At 32.1% G+C, this 14,004-nt stretch overlaps 1 protein-coding gene across 1 annotated transcript in view; it reads right to left on the bottom strand.

Annotated features, from left to right (window-relative positions):
• Nucleotides 1–9,698: 9,698 nt before the first annotated feature.
• Nucleotides 9,699–14,004, bottom strand: part of LOC124360875 — a 47,321-nt gene continuing 43,015 nt past the window's right edge. The window contains exon 12 of the mRNA XM_046814851.1: nucleotides 9,699–10,503. Coding sequence (XP_046670807.1) covers nucleotides 10,377–10,503 — 127 coding nt within the window. The 3' untranslated portion in view covers nucleotides 9,699–10,376. The remainder of the gene's footprint in view (nucleotides 10,504–14,004) is intronic.

Raw genomic sequence — 14,004 nt, 5'->3', positions numbered from 1 at the left:
GGCCATTTTTGAACCGCTAGCTTGTACCACTCTTTTATTCCAGTACTGCTCATGGCAGACTCCCCAAAAGCCTGTTGAATCTTGTGAATTGTTTCCACTTGCGAATCGCCAAGTGTTTGGCTAAATTTAATGCAGTAACGCTGTTCAAGTTTTTATGTCATTTTAAAACGTAATAAAAATAGCCCAGAACAAAAAAGAGATCTACACTTAATATGCTGACTGAAGCTTTGTTATGAAACGAAACAGTGCATGCGCGTGCATGACAGTCTCCTTTACATCCCCACTAAGCTTGGCCGCCAGCACTTCATTGGTTTAAGCCGGAGGATAGAAGGTACAATACTTTTTGAACAGCCCAGGTATAATTATTTTTCATTACATCTATGTCAGTTTCGAGAAATTAAAGACACAATTACTCTTTAAAATAGGGATGCAATTTTAATTATTTCTAAACTTAAATTGGGTGAGCCGGGTGTGTGGTAACTCGCGTAATGCCATCAGCTAGCTGTCATCCGCGAATGCAGCAGACTCAAGGCGATGTGTGAACATTTAATATAGAAAATACTAACGGCAAGCTAAATATTGTTTACAAAACTCTGATAATTTGTTAATAACGACATCTCTATTTGTCGGTTTCTAATACGAAGTACGACTAAAACACGTTTTAGCGATCGATAAATTGCATACTGTCGATCAGCTGGTGTTCGGGAATGCACACAATAGACTTGCGGTGATGCACAAGCGTAAATATATGATCAGCCGATAATTATTAATGATGCGGCGAGTCTTCGCACATTCGATTGCCAAATCCCATCGTCAATTCTCAAATCTGAATCTTTGTTGAAGATTCGGTGGATTCGGCTTCAACACATCATCAATTATAACCATTATGCCATAAAACTGATATTTTAAATAGAAATTTTCTGTGACTTAAAGCCATAATCCGTGACTTTTTGGTAACTTCTGTGAGCCCTCATTAAAATACTTGATTTTTTCTGAGACTTCCGTGACTGCTAGACAGCTTGTCAGACATAAAACTTAAACCACACACTTTAATTAATTAATGAATTGGTATCACAGAAAACTCAAAATGTCACTAGAACAAGTGTACACAGTACAATTCGACGGTCATGCCTAGTGCCATTATTGATGAAATTAGCTACTCATTTTACTGACTCCCAACTTAATGCCTAGTAACTTTTTGAAACCTAAACTCGAGTGAGTATGACTACCTGTTCGCTTTGGCTGGAAGGGTTTGGAACAGTTGCTAAACTCCTCTTCTTCCAAGGTGACATAACTAAAGATAGTACCCGTAATTCCTTTTAATGGACCTCAACAGGAGGCACCCATCTGGAATATCCTGTGACTCCGGGAGAAGTGCTAAGGTCTTTTCAAGACTAAGTGTAATGAAAAGTTCCCTCATTTTCCTGTTCTAAGAAAACAGAACATCAGAGAGATGTTTATGTTTGAACGGTTTTTGACTGGAATCCATAGCTTAAAAATTTTTTAAATTAGAATGTGTATTTTAAAGGCCAAATAACTCACAAATGGTGGTGCCGAGTGTTAAAAAAGAAATACTGTATTTAACAAGCAAATAGCACAAACTCAAGTGGAATATCAAATTAAAGGTATTTATCTTTAATATAATTAAATTTTAATAAAGCTGCAGTGGGAGATGCCGCTATTCGTGTATCTATATGCAACATTTAATATTTTTATGGACTTTGACACACAATAAATTAAATTTTATTCTATTTCTACATTCTCCAACAAAGAAACGAGGAGAAAGAAGGAAGAAAATAGGCCAAATATTGTTTATGAGTACACAACATATTTCTAAACCTTGGTTTGTACATAGGTTTTACATGTAACTGTAGGATGCAGCTAGAGATTTACTTTAAACCATATTTTTCAAAATTCAAAAGAATTATAGCCTTGTTGAAAAAAATACCATATAATTAAGGCTGCCATAAAATAATACCCTCTCCCTGTCTACTAGTCAAAAATACCTTATCTGTCATGAGGTGATACTTCTAGGCCTGTAGCTGTGAATAAAAAAAACATAAGTTAGGCTTTCATTTGTTAAATTAGGCTTTACTGTATTAATGTATGGGTCAACTTGCATTTCAGGTATTTTAAACATGCTTTCTGTAAATAGTTCTAATGAAGTAGGTGTATCTAATTTTGTTTACCCTTTGGAGTTGTTAAGTAGTTCAATCCTATGCTATTAAGACAAAATTATGCAATTGTCAAAAATCTAGTCCAATGCATTAAAAATAAGTAGGTATTGGTGGATGTGTCAAGGCAGTAGGCATGTCGGAAGAGAAGCAGAGTGGCGACGAGACAACACCGACACCACAAGAATAATCCCGAGCCAAGAGCTGGGGCACCCTCTCACACATTCATGATTAGGAGACTAGCACTTGTTGCTTGCTCAGTGTTTCTGTCTCCCATTTAAATGTTTATCAATTAATTTATAGAAATAAGTAGTGTAATCAATACAAAACAGCTTTAACCAAAAAATCGTCACACTTAAATACATATTATCTTACAAAATTTGGGCCCGATAGTTATGGAAAAAACATAGCTTGTTTCTTCTGCGATACCCTGGTTGTGAACCCTATTCTACTATATATACATATGATAATCCTATTTGAAATGCGCTCAAAGAGCCTATACAGCACATTAGCATAATGGTAGTAGGAATGATGTAGTAGTTGTGCTTAGAGAAGCAGTAAGTACACTCTCAGAGCATATGCACCTGCTCCTTTATTTCACAAAGATATTTTTAACATCACTTTCAATTCGTCATCCCTTTACCATTTCAGTTACTCTTACTAGTCAGTTAAGTCAATTAGCCCTTAGGCTAGTCATTTCATACAAAATATCTAAACTAGTTCACAATGCATTGAAACGTTGCTTACACAATTAAACTCTAAAAATATTTCAGTCTCCCTGTGGAGAGCCAGCTTCAGTCAACTTGTTAAACTGAAACGGATGACAGAGAACATCAGCAGATGTTTCAGTGTGATATGAGAATTGCAGTAGTAGTTGACACACAGCCTCCTGTTTAATTTTAATCAACTGGTCCAATAAATGTGCAAGTGCAACTTGTAACTTTTGAAATGCAGAATATCAACAATGAGAGGCTGTTGTAATGATGTTTAATGAATATAACATTAAATATACTTCTTTTGAAAAAACTTTTAAGCAATAAATCAATTTGAGAATTTTAGAAAATTTAATGGAAAGATGACAAAATTTGGAATACAGTATCAAACTTATCTCGCCGGTCTCATAGTGATGTTGATAAAATACAGACCTTTTACTGTACACTATTTGCTTCTTCATGCAGTGTCTTTCCTCACCTCTCTGCTAGGAAATATTACATTATTAATTGACAACCACAAGAGGAAAGTTGTGTCCTAAAGACATAATTTACACATGTAAAGTTTAATACATGTTGGAATTCTTCAGAAATAAAAGTGACATGACCCCAAAACTGAGTTTTATTTTTTAAATAGGGTATAATACATTCAATACGATTATATATTTATTACGTAATGATTTTTAATATTGGAAAATCATAGCATCGCCTACAGAAAGTAATTATTTCTTGAAAATGTCAACAGATTGATGTCAGTATTTAAAAGCACAAGAACTATAGCATTTTTCAAACTTTAATAATTTAATATTTAATTGAAAATACTGATACCAAACGCTTTAAAATATACTTGATTTATCATGGTAAAATATTGGAGTTAAAAAATTTGTAATCACTGATTTCTGTTTATAGGTTTAAAAATGTTTCATCGTATACTTTAAATCTTGAAATAAAATTACAGACTTAGATCATTCCTTAGAAACATCCTTGTTTGATAGCTTCAAGAAAAACTAGTATTTTAAAAATATAACTTACTGAGCTCAATTTTGGCTTCAAAAGTAAAAAAAAAAAAATAAAATAATAATCTCCTGGCTGCATTAAGAACTTGGAATCAAAGCTGATTATGCAAGTGTATAGCCAAGGATAAGTTTAGTTTTTTGGTGTTATAACTTTGGCAAGATCATACCAACACATTTGAGCTTTTTCATTTTTTGTGTAAGTTTAACCTTAGTCTTAAGGTTTTTGACACCTGAAGAAGAGGATAAGATCCCAATCCTTGAAATGCAGTGTTATATTTCTTAATATATAATGATGACAAATGTCTGATATCCTCTTATCCTTTCAAATCATCTATTTTCAATAACAAACTAAACAAAGATTTCCTTGTTGTTGGTAAAATGAGAAAGGACACAACCATTATCTCGCCAAACTGCTTGAGAAACTAATAATAATTAACTAATGGAGAGGGCATATAAAATTAAAACAAATTTATTCATTTTATTGGACATCTAAAATGAGTCCCATGAACTGAGGTTTATTATTTCACTATGTTCTGTTCCAACTCAATCATAACAGTTAGATAAGTGCATCAACAATAATGACCACAAGAATAAAAATGAAGAAATTTACGTAGTAGGATTATACAACAAACTTTACGAAAACAAGTATCCATTTAAAACTGTATTAAACATAATCAATGTAATTTTTATTAGATAACAAATGCTAGAACATGTTAAGAATTAATCAATTAAAGGTTTAAAACTAGTATTAATATTAATACACAACTAATTTTAAAAATCAAACTCAGTAATTATAATAATAACTAAGAGAAAATATGAATATGAACAGAGATCAGTAGGCCTACTGTGTTCACTGATAAGATTTTAATATACAGGAATAATTTACCATAATGGAAATAAGAAATAACATTCTTTTAAGCCACAATTTCATAAAAATGTAATGCATATAACTGCTTAAATTATATATGACTTATTTCACACACGTTTGTGTGTGTGAAATAAGTCAAATAAAATTATATTCAAAACTAACATTTCACTTAAACATTTTAGAGGGAAAACAAACAGAACAATAACACTAAAAATATGTAAAGATTAATTTTGTCCATACAATTATTTATGTTTATCCTTATTAAATGTTATTTGACAAATGTAACCCAGAGTACAAACTAACATTGTATCTTTAACATACCTTTTGAACTGCATTAACATTTTAACAGATAAGGTTTTTTTATCTATCTGTAAGCTATAATTGTAAAAAAAAACATTTACATAAACTAATGGTCAAGTGCAGAATGAAATTATTTTTCATATCATATATTATATAATTTTTGAGACAATTTTTTTGAGTAAAAAATACAGATTTTTGAAGTGTTTATACACACATATTGTCTGTTCATACTATTACAATTATATTTCTCCATAAAACTAACACTATTTCACTATTAGTGTACGTACACTATAACATTAGTGTGCTGGAATTGTTTACTCAAGAACTGTAAAAGTATTTTTGATTGGATTAATTTATTGAAATATTTACAGATGTCTATAATATTATTTCTTAATCAGGAAGGTAAATGAAACTCTCTAGTATTCCTTGTGTGTGTTTTTTTTTAGATATAGATCAAATAAAACTAAAAACTACTATAATTTGACATTGTTCACCTAACAGTTTTATATAAAAACAAAACATCCTCTTCCAAGACCTGAAGTTTGATTTATTCTCTACTCGGTTATTAAATATACATGAATACACACTAGTTAAAGTTCATATCAAAGTATTGTGAAATTCAAAAATAAAGAACCACGATACCAAGCGAATTTGTATAAACTAAAATTAATTAAATGCACAACACAAGATAAGGTATATGTGGTGAATCTGTTACTTTTAGTCAGGACAAAGTTTCATGTGGTTCTGGACTCAGCATGGTGGCAGTGTTGATTCTATTAACACGTTCGCTGCGGGCCACTGTCTGGACAGTCCTGTGACCCTCGCCAAAACTGCGAGGCACTGTCCGGACAGTGCCGATACGCACAATGCATTGCTTATTCGTTTCGCTTGTCACGTGCTGCGATCTTGCGGGAATTGTCTAGAACTTTTCAAGCTTGTTCTAGATGAAGTATACTTACTTTCTGATACGTCAGTTCATCCTGGAAATGCGGGCCTACTGTCCCGACAGTGCCAGCGAAACAGCTGAAATTTCACATGTTTATTGCTATTATGAACCAGTAGAAAAACAATAAAACACGTGTTCCTAATTTCTTTTCCCTTGTGTTATTGTTTTCGTGAGTATACGTATTAGCAGCTAGGCTTGTTTACAAATTGGATAGGTTATTACTACTAAATTAAAAGTAAGGTAATCTTTTACCGGTATTGCGATTTTATCTATATGTGTGGTGTCAATATTTTTCTTGTACACAGTATACACATATTTTGCTTTGTTGTATACAGTACGTATTGTCTCCTTAGTAAATTCATTCAAACGATACTTTGATTTGTTTTACTGTACGGACAGCACGCGGCAGCGATCTGCACCGCGGGCTCTGTGGGTGTTTTACGCTATGTGCAGGACTACTGTCCGGACAGTAGCGTTGTCTAGCAACGGAACCTGATGCATATCAAAGTCGATTGAAGTATTCTTGCTACTTTTGGACATCGCACAACACATTTGGTAAGTTATAGTTAAATTTTATATAGCCCTGTCATATGTTAATATAAATGATGCCATGCCAAAAATGCGGGCCACTGTCCGGACAGTCCCGATGATTATGAACGTAATATAATCGAATATCATTATTTTATAGCGCATCAAACCAAAATAACGCCAATTCAACGAAAATCGCAAGTTCGAATTTTGCCGCATATCGAGTACATCATTGGCCGCTCTTGCCGCAGCGAACGTGTTAACTAACCTTATCCATGTATACGACTATTTTATAAGAAAATTCTAACATATCGCACTAGTTTCAAACAGTATATTCAAAAAAATATGGTCATAAAGGCAAGTAAATTTATGGTCACAGCATCTTTATTTTAATCATGCATTAACACTTCCCACTCAAATGATCTGAGATTTGTTTTCCCTCTAGATATTTAATTTTGAAAAATAACTGCACATTTCATTATTTCTTTCATTTGGGTTTGAATTATATTTATTTTATAAATCATGGATGACAAGATATTCATATTAAATAAAATCAATACATTTATATTAATGCGTACTTTAGTATTTCTATTCTGTGAAGTTATGAAATAACCTAAATAAAAAGATTATCTAAAGTTTAATTTAACCCATTGCAGATCACTGATGAGCTGGGCTGGTCACACAGCGGCCGGGCCTAACGGTGATGAGCTAAGATGATGAGCTCAGGTCGCAAAAACAGTCTGCTTTTAAGTTTCCCTCCAAATAGTTCTTTTAATGTCTGATAGATCAAGCGATCGTCTTCGCTTGTCAACTAAGAGTGTTTAACAACGGTCTATGTTTAGAGTTTTCAAAAGTTTTATAAATATCCTACAGATCGCAGTTGTATGTCGAAGTTGAAAAATCATTCATATGAGTTTACTCTCTGCTTTTTAGCGCTTCTGATTGGATGTTTTCCTCAGTTGTTATAATACTTTTGAGGTTAGTGACACAACTAAAAGACGCTGACGTACATGTTGGCGGGTTTAGTCTAGACAATGGCCCGGATGTTGCAATCGCTTCGCCCGAGTCGCTTTATTTAGACTATGATTCAGACATCATCCCTGCCACCCTGGAACCTTGCTCGCGTGTTATCGTTCCTACATCACGGATACCCCATCAGGCCCATGTTCCATCTGAACAAATACCTTCACAGCTGAATTTTCTAATATACAATAGCGAGCGATACGATGTGGCGCACCATTGCTGTTTGTGCGGCCGCTGACTGTAAATTAATTCGTGCCCACTGGTGCCCGCGCGCCAAAACAACACGATCCGCAATGGGTTAAATAAGAATATAACATATTTGTTGAATATGTTGTGTCATATTTTTTGGATATTATAAATACCAAATTAGCAAACTATAACAGCTATTTAGAGAGAAAAGAAAAATTAAGTAACAAATTTCTTGTTTTTGATTGCTTAGTTGCAGAAAATTTTAGATAAAAACTGGTTTAAAACGTTATTTTTCTAACACTTTTAAGATATAAAATCAAAATATCTATGCAAAGCTTCAATAGTGCTTTCACAATTTAACAACACATTGCCGATAACAACATCCATTTTATTCTCCAAGAATCTCTGTCATAACAAAAATAAAATATATAAGACCAACTAATAAGATAACAAATCAACCAACTACACTGTAAGCTAAACAAAAAAGTGATTAAACATCTCATTGGAAGTTATTGGTTTGTGAGCATTTATTCAACAAACATTTTAGTTTATATGATTTATTTACCAGTGAAACTATTTTCAAATTTTCTGAAACATTCTAGAGGTAGTAGCACATGTAAAAGACCAACATTAATATCTACTAAATAAACTAATACTGTCTAAGTACAGTCAAAGGACATTGAACCACCAAGAGTGGGGTAGGTCTGACATCACATTTTATGTGTCTTTTGCATAACGGATATCTCACAACATTAAGAGTGGAAAAGGGTTCATACATTTTAGTGTCTATTTCAAGAGTGGAAAGAAGGCTAAAATTTATTAACTGCTATAAAAATAGATCTTAACATTTAATGTAAAATTTCAATTAACTCTTCCACGCGTATTATGGAAAATCTCACACGGAAAACGCATATGACAGGAAATCTTGTAATTTAAGGTTTAGGACATTTATTCTGATGAAGCCTATTGTAATTTTTAAAAATTATTTAATGGCTAATAAGATTCTTGATTCTTAAGTTTATGTTTTCTGTTATGAATTGTAGTTTGTAAGACCAGTGATTGAATGTATTAGAGTGTTGAATGAACGTCAGACAACTGCTGTGCTCCTTTTATTGTTCTTGGCTTCCTGTTATCGACCCTAAATTGGTTTCTTGTAGCTACCGACTGCCACTTTTGACTTTACGCTGGCACATTGGGCGGGATTTTCGTTCAGGATGAGTGCCACAGTGCAGGAGATTTACGTGTAAGCTTTGTTCCTGTGAATGTTGCAACTAATATGTGAGAGTTTATTTATTTGAAATAGTGATTGCATCTGTGTTTGCAGTGAATTCTTCTAAGTTTTATATTAAATTAATTATAAAAACTGCTAACCCAAATAATACAAAATTTTACCAATTCCTTATTAATATTATAAAATGTATGCAACAATACAAAAATCATTAAAAAATTAGGTTTGATTTTTTCCAACAATAACTTCAAAAACTTAAATTCAAAAAGAACTTTAAAAATATTTAAAAGATTCTTTATTGTATTAGCACACTAGGGGGAAGAACAGAAATTTATATTTGGCGTTCTACAGGTTAAAAATAAAATGTGAAAAAATAATAAAAAGCTCCTTACAAACTTTTAATCATAACTTTTTTTAATAAAAACTTGAAGAATCTGCATCTATCACATTGAGTCACAAACCATGAAATTGAAGTATAAACACACAAAATAAATTATGAGCGCATATTGTGCATGCCAGTAATTTCATTACATTTAGAGAGACAAATACATCAGTTTCTATTTTTGTTTTGGGTTATTCTGAGAAAAAGATCAGATTTCAGGACTTGGAAAGTAGGATTTCTAATGACAAACAAATTCTACACGAATCTTGTTACCCATTCAATGTCAGATGACTTCAATGTCAAAATCGACTTTAATGGAAAAACAAAAACTCAATCGTTTATTATACTTTTATTTTTTATCTGCACTGTTCACAAAGAGACTTGTGACTTAGATGTGTTTTATTGACTAATCAAGTAGATAATATAATAAAAACTTCTTCTAAATCATAATGTACTAAATTACAATCACATATTTAATTATGCTTCTGTATTTGAAATCAAACACAGAAAGCAAACTTTATATAGTATAGTTTATATTACACAGCCACTTTATTGTAGAATCATTTTATTCCTGAAGTAAAATAGACAACTTGGTAAAAAATATCATAATAATAAGATAGATATTGAACACAAATGCATTATTTCATAGAAATGTAGCTGGAACTACACATTTGAGAAATTTCTATTGAGAGATCTTCCAAATAAAATCACAAGAAAATTTTACATTTGTCAATTGTAAATTCTATTTCAATTCAATAAGTTCCTCAGCGATAAAAGAAAATAAACTTAAGAGCTAAGTGAAACTACAAGTAATGTTCAGTTAAGAAGGAAAAACTAGAACAAACTGAAACTAAGTGTAAATAAAAAAACCTGAGATTAGCATACTGTACTAAAAGTTTAAGAGTGAAGTAATTTTGTAATCCAATATTGATAAACGATTAATTTCCTTAGTCAAATCACTTTACATGGAAGAAACGGTTCATCATAAGTTACACAAATCAACAAGTTTGTTTCACTTCTTGCGTTTGCCTTTCCTCCGTTGCCGAGTGCTATTCTCATTCCCACCAGTGTTGCCATCAACGCCGCCGCCACCTGACTGAGCGTACAGGTTGTTCAAGAACTCTTCAAGGTCAGGCTCACTAAAATTAAAAACAAAGTTGAAGTTTAAAATGTATTTTATCATGAATAATAAATAACAGTTTTAAAGAAATATAACAGATATTCCTACACAACAACAAACATTGCCAAAGTGTTACATTATACTTTACAAGTCTTATAATAAAGTAACTACTAATGTACCAATTACAATAACTTCAGATTTTGTGTATTAGTTATAAGTTATTACTTAATTGAAAAGTTTTTTAAATTTTATAGTTTTAATGTTGTCTAATTCTCATTATTGTTTTTACTGACTTCTTACGTAGCCATTGGATAGTTTTTGAAACATGTTTACTACATTGTATGAAGGCTGTTGAACTGCATGGTTTCATGTATTACATTTGAGTTTACATTTTTGACTTGTAGAATGCAATGACTGCTCAAAAACCATAATTATTAATATCAATTACTATGGTTTGGAACATATTTGTGGAGGCAAACATAAACAATTACCAGAATAGTTACAGAAACTTGCATCTATTAAAATATGTTACATTTAACAGAAGATAAATTACCAGTAATATAAAAAAGTAGTTAAAGGTAAGTCTAGAACTAAAGTTACAAACTTTATTCCGAATAACATGCTGATAAATTTAACCAGTTTTGTTATTAACTCCACATTATAGGGTTATCTTTATGTTAGAATAATTAAACTAAATGTGGAGTTAATAACGTAACAGATATGACTATAGGTCAACCGCTATTAAAGAAACCTGCGCAGAAGCAAATTTCTGAGCAGTAACACGCAGGAGGGGCCCCCCTCCGGCGGGGAGTTGGGGTGGGGAGTGGGACCAGCACCTTCTTGTATCTGTCTATCAGCTGTGTGGATCGTGTCTCGCTCTCACAGTTGTGTTTACACTGCAGCTACTTTACCTGTTCTATAACTATATATTTTTGTGTGTAGGCATATACAAGTATCGCAGTCTAAGCGTAAAATTTTAACAGATATATGTAGCCATAGATGTATCCAGGAAGCTTGCATTTTGTTTTGAGGTTAGCCGTGCAGCGGCACTGGCCATTAGAGATGTGTCGTTCAATTCGAACAGGTCAGTCAAGTGAACAAGTAATCCAGATCAGAGTGTTTCAAAAGACCCATTCACTTAGAGCGTTTCGTTCACTTTTTCCTGCCCACTGAATAAGCTTAACATTATATGGAAATAAGTACAAAAATATAGAGTTTATGCATTAGGTCACACTAGGTCCTCAAAATTATTCAATCGTTACTTTTGTTCACTGCTAATCGATTAAGAATAAAACCGTAATCGTATAACTCAACAGGGGGACAAGGGAGTTTCCCCATTTGTAGGGAATAACCTTACTTATGATAAATCAAAGGCATATCAATCAACCAAGTCCATTTATTATAAGTATTAACATTTAAAATATTTAGCAATGTATCTGGTAACTTACAAATACATTTTTTTAATAAGTTTTAATAGATATATATTTGCAGTTAATATATTCCTGAAGTACTATATTTATTGTTATGTATCTTTCAATTCACTGTACAATATGCTGTTTCTTCCTCTATTCGAATACTTTTTTACTAGCAAATCCTTTCGTTCACTCGGTCATTACATCCAGTCGTTCATTTTGTTCGATCAACACGATGACCGGTATAACACGCTCTACCGGGAAGGCTCAGTAACCCTGTACTGACCGGTTCAACTGACCGGGTCGCAGCAGTGAACGATACCGACTGAGCCGGATTAGTCAGCTGATCAAATAGAGTGAGCGCAGAACAGTGGTGGGGATAGATACCTGGAGGGGCATTTACCCCACCCTGCGTGAACTCAAATCAACCAAGGTTTTTTTGTAAGCAGTTTACCTATAACAACCAATCCATTGTCCACAAATACAAATTCCTCTCACTTAAGTTAGCAAAGGTAAAAGAAGATATACAGTTCAATAAGATATGCCTGAGCAAAAATATTATTCCCAATTATGTTCAATTAAAAACTAAGTCTACATCAAGAACTGCACTAAAAGCATTACAAAGAGGGAAAATAATATGGATGAAAGAAGAAATTAACAGTTTATATGCAAAAATGAATATTATGAACAGATCAATCGAAGAAATAAAAACAGAAATTAAATTAACATTTTACCAAGACAGCATTGAAGAAACTGATATTAATACACAGCAATGGATCAAACCCATCATTATGAAGAAATAACAAGTTCATCTTAAGAGTATTCATAAATTGATTAACTCATAGGAAGACAATTATTCAAAACACTATACATTGGATGATAATCAAGATTTCCACCCAAGAATAAAAAAACTTATCATCTATCCAATTTAATGATGAGATGGTCCTATTAGATAAATCCCTCAAATATAATATAAATCTTGATCATAAAATACCAATAATCAAAGATAACCTAATCAATTTAGAAACAGCCACAAAGAAAACAGACTCCAAGAACCTTTCCAATATAATTGTCCATGAACTAAACGAAAGTAATTTTAAAGTACAAAATTCCAAATCAAGTAAAACATCAAACAATGATATGAAGTTAGTATTGTCCATCTCAAGAAAACTAAAAGATAATAACTGTATAATATCAAAGGCTGACAAAGGGAATACAGTAGTAATTATCGACAGCCAAACATACCAAGAAAAGGTTGAAACATTCATTGACAACAATCTTAAAAAATTTAAAAAGAACCCAACCCAAGAATACACAAAACTTATAAATGCCACAATAACTAAATGCAAAATTTTAACAAAAGCAGAGCAATACCAACTCAAAATGACAAATCCAAAAGCTCCTACACTAAAAGGTCAACCAAAGACTCATAAATCAGATATTCCAATTAGACCATTGGTCAACTTTCGTAACGCTCCTACTTACAAGGTACGTAAAATTTTAAATAACAAAATAAAAATTAACATGCATTTTGAAGACAATTACAGTATACCAAATTCAAGTAATCTGGCAAATCAAATTAAAGACATTCAAATTCCATTTAAACTCTTTCTTCATTTCCTTTGATGTTAAAACATGTACTCAAACATTCCAAAACAAGAAATAATTCAAATTAGATAATCTAATAAAACACAGTCAACTTGAAATGAATGAAACTGACGATATCTTATCATTGACAATCCACTGTTATCAACATTATTTTCAATACAATAAGGACTTTTACAAAAAAGAAGATGGGTTAGCAATGGGATCTCCTCTTTCAGGCCTTCTCGCATATATATATATATATATATATATATATATATATATATATATATATATATATATGCAACATATAGAAAACAACAAAATAATGAGCGATACTAATCCATTTAAAGAAAAAATAATTTACTGGTTTAGATATGTTGATGATATCTTACCAACGGAGATGAGAACCAAGCAGAACAGTTTTTAACATTTCTCAATTCTATATCCCCAACAATTAGTTTTCTAAAGAAATCCAAAAAGTCAAAATTAACTTTCTTGATATAAGCATTCATAATCTTAAT

The sequence above is a fragment of the Homalodisca vitripennis genome, chromosome 1 (assembly GCF_021130785.1).
Source record: "Homalodisca vitripennis isolate AUS2020 chromosome 1, UT_GWSS_2.1, whole genome shotgun sequence".
Classification (NCBI taxonomy): domain Eukaryota; kingdom Metazoa; phylum Arthropoda; class Insecta; order Hemiptera; family Cicadellidae; genus Homalodisca; species Homalodisca vitripennis.
The sequence above is the reverse complement of the archived record's forward strand: the minus strand, read 5'-3'. Positions and strand labels throughout refer to the sequence as shown.